The sequence below is a fragment of the Phocoena sinus genome, chromosome 11 (genome assembly GCF_008692025.1).
Source record: "Phocoena sinus isolate mPhoSin1 chromosome 11, mPhoSin1.pri, whole genome shotgun sequence".
Classification (NCBI taxonomy): Eukaryota; Metazoa; Chordata; class Mammalia; order Artiodactyla; family Phocoenidae; genus Phocoena; species Phocoena sinus.
Genome location: NC_045773.1, coordinates 27204547 through 27216916, shown reverse-complemented (window position 1 = coordinate 27216916; position 12370 = coordinate 27204547). Strand labels below are relative to the sequence as shown.

The window sequence follows — 12370 nt, the reverse complement described above, 5'->3', positions numbered from 1 at the left end:
ATTGGATCCGTCTCTACTGATAACTTCCTCCCGCTCTGTCTTCTTTCTTTGGTAACTAAAACTATCTCAACACAGGAAATCAAGAACACATTTATAATTGTTAAAGGGGCTCCACAACGGAGAAAAGAGCTTCTGACATAAAGGTAGAAAAATATTTTATTTTTTGAAATGTTATCACGTTTCAATTGCTGTATACCAAAGAATATACTTGCCAGGCAAGAATAGGAATCATTAAGTCTGTGATCCAAAGTAAGACGTTGCACCATCTCAAAGAGGGAAGCGTGGTCAAAGTTACAGGGGTTGGAAGAGATAAATTCATCCATGCCATGTTTTTGAGCTCTATCTGCGTCTGTTCATTTATACATGTAGAGAGAGACACAATTTAGAGAAACACATCACATTTTCTTTGACATTTCAAATACACAGGAATTCACTAGGCATTACAAACGCTAGCTGTTTCCCCGTTACCTCCCACCAACATCCCCAAGATATTCTTTTTATACCTCCCATTGTCAACTTGCATCACTTACTGGTGAGCTTATTGCATTTCGGCAAAAATATATTGGCATCAACATGTTTATCAAATGATCACAACTCCAGTGCATTTATGTTGTTCTTGAAAAACTAAGCACTCGACCGTAACTTCGCCTGCGTTTCACCAAACACTGAAAGCAGATCGGATCTTTGCTTATAAAAGCCTATTTAGCTTTTAGGTTAATAGATTCTGCCATTCCAGTGGTTATATCTAGAGCAATTTCTCTACAATTATTGGGATTATCTGGAAAAAAGGGTTATGCTGATTTTTCAGCAAAGTGACAATATTTTTATCCTCCCCTTCCAAATCCCCGTGGCCGATTTGGTTGCACAAAAGGTTTGGGTCCCCATCCTCCAAAATTAAAACAAAATAATAACAAAAGATTTTCATTGAAACCTGGAGAATAAGTTCAACGGGAATTTAGTTTGTGATAGCCAAGGACATTGCCTTATAGTGTGCTTACTCAGTTAGCGAAGCTTATGAAAGACAAACAAATTTACTCAGCAAGAGCTATGATCTGCCACTTATTGTGAATTAATAGTCTCAATGTATTCACACTTTTCCTTACAGGGTGAAGGCTGTAGGCAAAACCTCCTAAGGGCTAACTAATTAATCTCAATATGTGTAACTAAAATAGTCTATATTCAATCGGCAAAATAACTCAGAGAATCCGACTCGAGTGAGACCAAGCAAATCCCAAAGAGGAAGGAATGAAGGTCCTAGACATTAAGGGAATCGGCTCACTCTGTCTCATATTTACTCATTGTCCTGAAATGCTGTGAAGAAAAAGAATCTTAAATCAAGCAAGAGTTTATTCATCCCCTTGCGTGCAACATTCTACTGGAATACGGGCACCTGCCAGGGACCAGTGATGCTGTCAGGACATGGGAAAACGGATTTCTGACTTGAGAGGGTATTTGAATAATATTTTCGAAAGTGGCCTTCATCCCAGGCAGTTTTTTTTTCCTCCCTGCTTGGGGGATGGCTGAAAACGGGGGTTATAGTTGCAGTGTGCTATTACGATGATGATTTCTCCTCACGTTATTAATTTTGTGTATCCTTCCAACCTAAACGCATGGTATGTCAGATGTATGCCCTCTTTTTGTTGGGTTTTAAATCTTCAGTCACCTTTCACAGAAGCAGCAAGTGGTCAGTGTTTGAACAGGATGTGTTGTTTATGCCCAAGACACACAGAAGCAACGGTTACCAGAAGGCAAGTTGAAGAATGTCTGTTTTAATAGCCAAATCGCTCTACTAATAGGATAAAACACAAAATTCTGGAAGGGATATCACATGAGCAGGAATTATAGTAGAGAATCTGAAAGAATCCTCTTTGCTGGGTTAATTGCCTCAGATTTGTCTTCAGGAAAGTGCTTTCAATTTGAGTTTAGGTGCTTTATCTAGGAGGATTCTTTTGTTTGGTAATTTGGTCTCCAAGCTGTATTTCTCCTTTGACTCAGGATGGCTAGAAAGAGAGGTGGCCAGGAAGTTGGTACAGGGGAGAAAGCTAGCTGCTTCTAGGATGTGTGTGTGTGTGTGTGTGTGTGTGTGTGTGTCTGGCTCAAAGCAAGTGCCTTAAACCTGCTCCAACTTTAGTTGTCCCCCTGCAGGATGGCACTCCTGTAATCCAGGTGATACTGCTCCGTCCCTTAGGACAATTCTGCCCTCTCGCCCCCATCCCGTCACTCCCCGGAGAAACGAACAGTGGGGTACACCCATTGCTCATAAAAAGCCTCACTCACTCCGTGCCTCCCAATTCTAGCAGATAGATGAGGCAATTTGGCTAGCATCAGCTTCTTGCTCTCAGGTTTCTCAGAAGAGGCTGCAGGCTGACAAATCGGTCGGGCCCTTTACTTGGCCAGTTTGCCTCTGCTATTTTAGTGCTCTTCAATTATGATGGTGCAAACAGTCATTTAGCCAGAGAGAAGGGGGCTCTTTTGTAGCTGTTAAAAATACGCCCCACGTCTGAAGTCTCTTCCTCTATTTGCTGAACCTCTTGAAAACTCTGTGATGAACTATTTTGCATGGCTGCCCACTCAGGAAATGGATCTGGAAAGAGAGCTTGCCTCCTCCGTGGAGACCTGGATACAGACCTACCCCCTCCCGCCTCCCCCATCCATCATCACGCTAATTCTTGGCTTAGACTCCATCTAAAGAACAACTTTCATTTTTACTTACATTTTAAAGCAGGTTTTAAAATATGCTTAAAATCCGCCTGTTTTCCTTTTCCGAAAGTAACCCTATCAACATAAAAATTCCTTTTTCCCTTCTTCCTTCTTTCCTCTCTGTCAGTTCACATGGGGGTGACTGAGCCTGGGACTGATTTAAGGAGGTCTGGGTGCTCCTGGGAGCTCCGCTTTTAAATAGGTGTGGGATACTGGCTGAAGTGTTGATCTGTCTGAGTCTCAGTTTCCTCGTGTGTCAAATGCGCCGAACTTTTAGTGCCCTTTCTGCTGCCGCTGTCATTTCATCATTCTTAAGGTCCCTTTACACCTTCCATGGGATGGAGCTTAATGCAGTGGGAATTTCCAGCAAGTAAAACGAGCAGCCCTTGGATTCTGCTTACACAAAATCATCATTTACTCAGAATCAGGCTCATTATCTTAATGGTTCCAACGACTCAAGAGTGCTTAACACGGTGGCTGGCTCCCATGAAATTTCTGAGAGTTTCATTGAGCTTATTACATTCAGACGGAAAAAAAATAAATAAATAAATAAGAGGAGCAGTAGGCCAGGAATGCTTTTTTAAGGTGTCCAAGGAAGGGGTGTGATTTTGATGCTCCCTCCAAGCAGGGATTTTGAAATTTTTGTTCTCTGCTGTGTTCCCACAGAACCTAGAACAGTACCTGGTACACAGCAGGCACTCGAAACGTATGCGTTAAAATAATGAATTTATCTCACTGAGATAAATAAACGTGCTCTCGAAACAAGTATTTTCTATTTCTTGATTTTAGGAAATGTTGATACACTAAATTCCACAGGCATAGTTTATCTGAGCTAGGAGAGCAGGTGATTAAGTGGGTGGGCTTAGAGGGTCACGAAGCCTGAATTTGAGGCCAGCTCTGCCGTTACAGGGTATGCAACGCGAGGAAGTTGATTAGTGTTTCTGAGTCTCGTTTTCCTCATTTGTAAGTTGAGAATGGTGTCTGAGTCTACCCTCAGAGAGGACTGTTGACAGGATCTGATAAGCAGAACTTGTAAAGCACCTACATGCCTGGTGTATACTAAGTGCTCAAAAACCTTAGCCATGAGTGAACGGGCAGGCTTCTTAGTGCCCCCAAAGCCAGTTTGTTTAATATTCTTAGAGACCGAGGCTTTCACTACATTGATCGCTATTAACCTATATTGTTAGTTATAGGCTGCTTCTTAAACCATATTGTTTCTAGGAAGCTGGGAGTCCTTTCCAAGCTCTCTGCTTTATGCTTCTCCTCTGCCCCTGTATAACCAGCTCCTACTCTCTGTCTCTGTTTTTGCTGGGTGATGTTCCAATTTCTCCATGGTCAGAACACACACTTAAATCCCCTGGTAGATGAAATGTTCCTTGAGGGGTAAGTTTCTGATCTGTTACTTCCCCTGGCAGCTACCAGAGGAGCCAGGTCCTTAGAAGGTGTTTATTAACTGACTTACTCTGACATTTGCATCCCAGGAAACTTCCCATCGACTTTATTAAAGGAGTCACACACATGGGGATTCAGATGGCATCTTGCAAATCCCAAAGTGGGAACATGTGTTCTTAGGGGGAAAAAAATCTTATAAAAGGAAACAGAATTCTAGGTGCAGGTGTCTTTGGATACCATTCAGATTGTCTGCCTGTGTCTCCATACATGTCTAGGACCATATGCATTACATATGTTATCTATTTTAAAATAAAACACTGCAGTGGTCCAGCTGTTCCAAATTCTGTTTCAAAGAACTTGTGGGTGCTTCTCAAGCAACACCACCTAGTCATCCTTGCACGGTCCCAGTCTGTTCTTCTACAGTGCTGAACATTAAAAACTAAATCCTCCTTGCAATCGCATTTTGCCCTGTGCAAACAATTGGAATTGGTTGATGAGAGAAAAAGAAAACTCCAATGTTGACATTAGCAAGGGGAAAACAGCCCAGAGCAAAAGGATGAGAAAGTCAATTCCTGGATTCAGGACACCCTGGGATCAATTCCCTTGCCAATGTTTGGCATGTGTCAAGGGAATGCAAATGAATTTAAATACTAGGCTGAGCGAAATAGAATTAGGAGGGTAAAGTAGAAGCTTAAAACTCTAATGATGTTTGGATTATCTCTTGCTTTGGGAGACACATACCAATGCTCTTTTTCATTAATATACGTACTTTTTTTTTTTATTATTTAAGAAATCAAGGATCGACTGCATTTTAAGAATTTACTTCAATCTTTACCTTTTTCAGACCTGGCTGAATAGTTGCTCAGTCCTGCTTAGTTTGTAAGGGCTTCAAATGTATTGAAAATGGGCTATGTAATTTCATAGGCTCTGGAGCTAGGGCATAATTCAACACATCTTCCAAACAATGCTTCTTGTTTCACTTCTGGGCTGTAATTGCATAAAGATTTTGGAGTCCTTTACAGCATGGGCATAGGAGACTGACTTCAGACTAAACTTAGATGAATAAAGCTGATATTGGTACCTAAACTACATTTATAAACTTAAAAGAACTATCAATGGGTATCCACGACACAGAAGCGGGCTGATGGACATGCAAACTTAGGGAAGGCAAGTATGCTTTCAAGAGGAAACTAATTAAAATTTTTACCCCAAGTTTGCTCAGAAACAATTTTGGTTTGGCATTTAAGGAATGTTGGGAAAACAATGGTTCCTAAAGTGATACGATTATGTGGGTTTTATACTCTCATTTAATCTACTTAAATTTCAAGTGATGTTCCTAATTGACCATCCTATCGTTTATTTTGTCTGTGATGTTTGGGTTCATTTCATGTTTGATATCCTTTTTCTTTTTCTCCTTCACAATGGGAAAGAATATATCATATTTTTTCACGATCTCGCCTTAATAGCAAGCATATTTGTGAGATCTTTTTTCCGATAGAAAGAAATTTAGATAGCTTTGCAATAAGGTCTACCAAATGGAATTTTCTTGGGTGGGAGGGGGATAATATAGCTTTCCAATTTTCATTTTGTTGAGATTTTTCTATTATCCCAACAGCTCGGGGAATGAATACAAAAGGTCAAATCTTTTTATTTTGTAGTATTACCTGTTAGAACTTTTTATAGGCTAGGGAAAAAATTCTGCTGTTGAAAATAACTATGATTGTGTTGTTAACAAATTGTCTGAGGGAGGCTCCTTCCTCTAATGAATCCCTTTCATAATAAACTAGGGGTAGCTGCTTTATCACTGAAATTCAGAGCACAGTTATGGCTGTTGTTATTCCTGATGGATGCTAGAGGCAAGAGAATAGCTCATGGAACTATAAAGTCACTGTGAACTCGAACTGCAAATCAAAAGGTGACTTTGTATCCTTCCTATGTGGAAAATGTGTGCTTGTCATATCTGCTTGACAGTACAAGGGTGAATGTATGGTTTGGACAATAACGAACAATGACAGTAGTCAACCTCATCAGAAGACATGAAATAAAGAAACGACAATGATTGATGGCAGCTGACTGTTTACGGATTTTTCTAGAAGAGTTTTTCTTGGCATGATCAAGTGACCAGGGGATGTTGTGCCCTGCCTGAGCTCTGCACAGCAAGCAAAAGACTGGTCCTCCCCTGCCTGCTGCCCGTGAGAAACAACTTAATTCCTTCATGGTCCCTTTGACTCGATCGAGCTAACTTTCATGGCCAAGAGAGGATGGCTTCTTCCGAAGCTATCAAGGTCCACACTGCATTTTGCAGAAATCTCTGGCAATACACCCAAGGGGATAAACATGTGGTATTTATTTCAATGTTCATTTTTATAATTCTTCATAAGACAAACGCTTTGAGTAAAAATCATAACAGAATTTTTCGTCAATGATCTCAAAACCAATAAATGATTTGTAATTTTCCCTGCTGTAGTTACTACATTTTCAATTAATTTACACAGTACTTGATAATATTTTTATGTCCCTGCGATAAGAGCAAACACAAATTTTCTATAGTTGACTAATTAATAATGTATCTTCCTATAAATCACTATAGGTCATGAAAATACTCAGCTGATTAGTGAAGAGTATGTTAAATGTGTTTGAAGCGGTTAACGATGAAGTGACCCTTCATTTAAGATGATCTGTTGACATCCTAACATGGTATTTGGAAAATTTTGGCCCTGATTGTGAGAGACTATCCTTTTAAAAAGTCATTTACTTTAGAGTGAGAAGGAAAGTGATACACAGTGTGGTCTGGGGTCACGCAAATTAATATTGAATTCATTCTCTGATGTTGCATTCCTGCAATGTAGCAACTGCAAGTTGACAGTACAAGAAGATGCAGCAAAAATCTGAGACAAAACTATCGAAGGAATTGAGGCAAACGACTATTTGGGAGTCTACCAGGATAGCAATGCTTTGTTGTGCAAATACAGGTAAATTCACTAGAACAAAATTCATTCACTCATCTATTCATCCATCGTTTCTTTTAATCTTTAAAAAAAGTATAGCAAAATCCTAAAAGCCCACAAAGTTCACATTCTATGGTAAGCTTTTAAAAATGCCTCATCGGACATGGAAAGGAAAGGAAAGTTAAATTATCTGCTTGAAGTGGTAAAAAAAAAAAAAAAAAAAAATCTGTCTGCTAGCCAGGGGTATATTTATGCAAAAGAAAAGAAAAAAGAAAGAAAGGAGGGATAGAAAGCAAATTAAAGAAAAAAACGAAAAGAAGAAAGGACTATTATTAAATGGTCAGGAGAAATGATGTGACCTACAACTTCTAAGTTCCCATTCAAAATACTCAAGTACATATTTGCCTGCTCTCTTGACCAATTTTTCTAGCTCCCTCTAAGGTCTAGCTTTCCCTCAACACATTTTTGGTGGACAGCTTTTTCCTCTATGAACAAAGGAACTGTGTACTCTCTTTTATTAATAACTCAAATAGTGAAGAGAACGATGTTTTTCTGTTTTAAAGTTTCTTTTTTTCTCTTACAGGTGTATTTTTAGAAAAATGAATACAAATACAAATGATGTCCTAAAAGTTATTGTTGTCATTGTTCTTGGGAGAGCAGCAGAGAGATATTTGAGACCAGAGGTCAAAACCCTCCATGACATTGTGAGATTGTGAATCTGAAGCTTCTGTGAATAAGCTACATGAATTCAATTGGGTCCTTAATGTCCTGTTTTTGTGCGTGCTAGTTGCATGTATTACATGTCTCTTTTCAAAATTAATCCTCTCTTGGGTCTTAGAGCACACCCTCAAGCCAGGTAGAATGAATTCTTTCGTGTTCAAGTAATGAATTTACTTTATTGTGTTCTGCAATTTCTTGGAATCTTGCTCAGTTAACATCTTTGGGTTTCCTACCCCACCCCCCTTCTATTCGTTAAGGTACCCGTGGTTACCACACCATTGGTTCGCTGACCATTCTAACCTTTGGAATGGGAAAGGAAAAACAATAGCAACACATCATCAGGGTGCAAAATGATCTGTTTTCAGGCATTAAGCAGTCAGGTAGCTGTGAATTCCACAAAACAAAGGCATTATTTGCCATTTTGTTGTGACGTTCATTAATATTCTTGGAATAAAAAAAATTAGGATATGTTCATGGTTGGCTTTACTCAGAGGATCATTTGATGCCAATATGAAAGCCAAGGAGAGGAGGCAATTATGCACACATCACATGCATCCTAGTTTCAGTATGAAGCTGACATTTCAGACCTACGGTCAGGAAAATAACATGAAAAGTTTTACTACAAAGTCTAGACATGAGGAAGATTTCAGAGGAGAGGGAGGAAGCACATTGCAGGTGTCAGATAATCTAGTCTGATTATCTGAGCTGTGCTAGCTATAGGGGAACACTTACCCTTCAGTCCAGCTAGAAGTTAGCAGGGTAAGAAGGAACAAACCAGAATAACATAAAGACTAGCAACAAGGCTCAGGAAAGCAGACAGGAGTTCTAACCTAGCAGCTAAAGTTCTTGGGTTTGAGCAAAGATTGAACAAGAAAACTTAAATGAAACAAAACGAAAAACCAAAGTCAACCCCCCCCACACCAACAGTAACCAAGATCCCCCTAACTGTTGAAGACTCTTCAGGTGGTAGCAAAATTAGAACCATTCTCAAAGACATCCAACTTCAGGGATCTATGATGTGATTAACACTTATCAGTTGAGAAACAGACATCAGTATGAGACTCATTGCAAGTGATATATCAATCATTGACCAAAGAGCAAAGCTTAAAATACCCCCTCCCCCTGCACTCTTGAGAACGGAGGTACTGATTTTCCACTGTTCCTCTAACACATTGCACAGGGATCGGGTGTTTCAATGAGAGGCCACTTGGCAGAATAAATCGTGGCAACACTCAACTCAGTGATTTGGACGTCATTTCCAAGGTAAGCAACATTGGCCTTAAAACACTGGAAAATTGCAAGTATTTGTTTTAAAAAGTTGTATAGCTAGGCACTGACTTAATTTTTTCAAGTTTTAACCAAAAAAAAAAAAAAAAAAAAAAAAAGAGAGAGAGAGAGAGAGAGAAATTAAATCAACAGCAACACACATCAAAAAAACCACAAAAGAACAAAAAGGTTTACAAGTTTGGTGGAGCCCTCCCAAAGTCATTGTAGAGTCACATACAGACTAATGAATAGCAGGATCTATTTTTCTTTCAGTTTTTCCGATTCCATACAAATACTCCACTCCACTCTTAGACGTGTCTTTTCAGTTTGAAATCAAGCTTTCGAAATTGAAAAAAAATAAAATCTGCACCCAGAAGTCTGTTAAACTGAATTTAGAAAGACCCAAATAAACTCACAATTACGCTCAAGTATCCCAAACTGTAAAATATTCCATTCTCAAGTTTCCCTTGAGCAGACAGCGACATGACAAGACTGGAGTGTTTATTTTTCTCTATCCAAAAAACCTATCCCATTTCTCCGTAGCTTCCCTTTGCCATGTAAATATTAACAAAGTGATTACAAAGTTAACTCATAGAAAAGTTGTCCTTAAAAATCATTCACTTGCAAGAATAGCAAATACTTTGAGCAAATATTCAAAAACAGGGATTTGATGAGATGTGTACAGAATTAAGTATTTAACAATGACCCTTACCTTTTGGAAGTCAGGGAGATCTTTTTAAAATGCAATACTTGATTGTTTTCACTCCCTTTGTTAGAGGGTCTGTGATTGACTTAACGTTTGTGATGTGACAAAATAAATCGAGGTATAGACTGAGAACCAAGTGTCAGTGAAGGATCAAAGTTTGCTACTTTACTACTATGTTGTAATTGTTTCTCATTTTTCTGTTATCTCACTTTGTAGTACCAGGTGACCAAACTATCCCAGTTTGCTCAGGACTAAAGGGCTTCTGGGACAGAGGACTTTAATGGCTAAAACCAGGCAAGACTTGGGCAAATCTGGATGAGTTGGTTACGTTAAGTCTGAATAAACATCGTAAGTCTGACTGACTTAATATAAAGCCTGATCTATTTAACAGTGAGGGTTTGAATTTACCAGTTTAAATGCAGCTTTGGAGTAACTGTTATGTAACCACGATTCTGTGGCAGACTCCACTAAAAATTATGATCTATCCCCTACCCCCAGCCATTTCTCGTTGTTTTGCACAACTACTCAGTGCATTACCACACAATGTGAAATTCTTGGCTCCTGTTTGAATCTTTCTCATGGGTTTTAAATACCCCTAACTGTAAACGATCAGATACAGAAGGTTGGTTTGGTTAAACCCTGACCGGATTCCGATGCTGGTTTCTAAAGTATGGGAACACAGCCTCACTTTCGGGTACTCTGGCTGCAGTTTTTATTAAGTGCCTAAACTAGCATTAGATAGAATCTGGAGCAGTTGAGGCTCTGTCTCAGGGGTAGTAAAGGAACTATGGGATTATTAGGTTTAACACTAGTGGGTTGAAGCTCCGAGTAAAGATTGTCATTGACTGCAGGGTCATGGTGTACAGCTGTGCAGAATGGGCACTGCACAACTCAGGAGGCACCATTCGCATTTCTGTCTATGGGAGAAGTGTCTCCTGCAGGGCACAATCTGCATGGCTGAAAGTGGTGGCTTCCTTCTTACAGAAGCTGGTAAGAAGGAAGATAGTCCTCATACTCTCTAGAGAACCTCCATTCCTGGGCAGTGATTAAGGGAACAATAAGGAACAGGGTGGTTCTGCCACCAGGTACTGATAAATCCCAGATGCATGAATTACCTGACCTTCTCACTCATCTCTCAGCCTACCTCACATGCTCTCTAGGAATGACATTACTTACCCCACCTCACAAATTCGAACCCTTAGAATTTTTCTCTGGAGGCTCCATTTAATAAAAGTTCCCTCTGTCGACTAGAATAGTGACATACCTCAGGCTTGCATGTACTCAGCTGAATCTTGTAGCTGATTGCCTAATGACTAGATTCTTTTTTTTTTTTTTTTGACTAGATTCTAATTGCACAGCTAAATGGATCCTACCCACGGAGGGAAATGTAAGTCGAGAGCCCTTGTGTATTTCCATGAAGGGACATCCATTCCCTTTTCAAGAGCCTCCATTACTAAGCTCCTTTTTAAAATCAGTGTCTGGTCTCCATTTAATTTTACCCCTGAATGTCCATCCTCTTTCCTACACTAGAGAGAAAAAAAGGGGGCTAATCACGAACCAGGTAGTAATTTCTTAATCTTGGCAGATGATAGAACAAAGACACTGAATGTAAGGTGAAATGACTTCAGAAGAAGTAGAGATTATTTGGAAATGAAACCAGGATTTTCCAAATATCACCTGTGACACATGTTTTATGAGCTTGATTTAGATGGTGGTTATAGTTAGGAATTTTTTCCTGATACACAGTTAATTCCATCTCAGAGGAATATAATGGGATGTGTTGTTTCGCAATTTATTTAAAAGGAGACTGTCAGGCAAGGTGAAAGAAGGGATTCCATTACAGAGGAATTATTTTAATTCAGTAAAGATTGGGGATGCTTTTATTTCAACTAGTGACTAAACCATTTAAAAAGAGATGCTTCCTTCTCTCTCTTTGCTCTCAAACTTAAATGCCACAAATGTTAGAGAAAAAAGAGAGTAGGACACTTGGTGGTGGTCATGGTCAGAAGGGCTGTCCCTCTTCCCCTGAGTCCCTCCTTAACTTATTCCTTATTCTTTCAGGGTTTTCTTTGTGGAAACCCACATGATTGTGTGATTATTTACAAGGTCCCACAGGGAACGCATCTTCCTTTAAAAAGCCATCAGAGGCTTCCCTGGTGGCACAGTGGTTGAGAGTCTGCCTGCCGATGCAGGGGACACGGGTTCGTGCCCCGGTCCGGGAAGATCCCACATGCCGCGGAGCGGCTGGGCCCGTGAGCCATGGCTGCTGAGCCTGCGCGTCCGGAGCCTGTGCTCCGCAACGGAAAAGGCCACAACAGTGAGGTGCCCGCGTACGGCACAAAAAAAAAAAAAAAAAAAAAAAAAAAAAAAAAAAATCCATTAGTACTGGACAGGAATCCCTGGGACCACCTGATGGATAGTATTTGTCATCCAAAAAGAGTTTTTCCCCATCAGTGAAGGTGTTACAAGGTCTAAGAACATAGTCTTGTTAGATAAAAACAGACATGGCAGTGGAATTCATTGAAAAGAGACTATTCTCTATTTAGTTGCTGTAGCTACAAAATTATTCGATCCATATTTTTAAAAAATTATTTAATTTATTTATTTTTGGCTGCGTTGGGTCTTCATTGATGCGCGT

General features: G+C 39.7%; 1 protein-coding gene across 2 annotated transcripts in view; it reads right to left on the bottom strand.

The window, feature by feature from the left end:
- The window catches only part of CADPS (calcium dependent secretion activator), a 478794-nt gene that overhangs the window by 148488 nt on the left and 317936 nt on the right, over nucleotides 1-12370 (bottom strand). For both annotated transcript variants that reach the window (XM_032650169.1, XM_032650170.1), the window contains one exon: nucleotides 213-349. In XM_032650169.1, the coding sequence (XP_032506060.1) occupies nucleotides 213-349 (137 nt within the window). The remainder of the gene's footprint in view (nucleotides 1-212; nucleotides 350-12370) is intronic.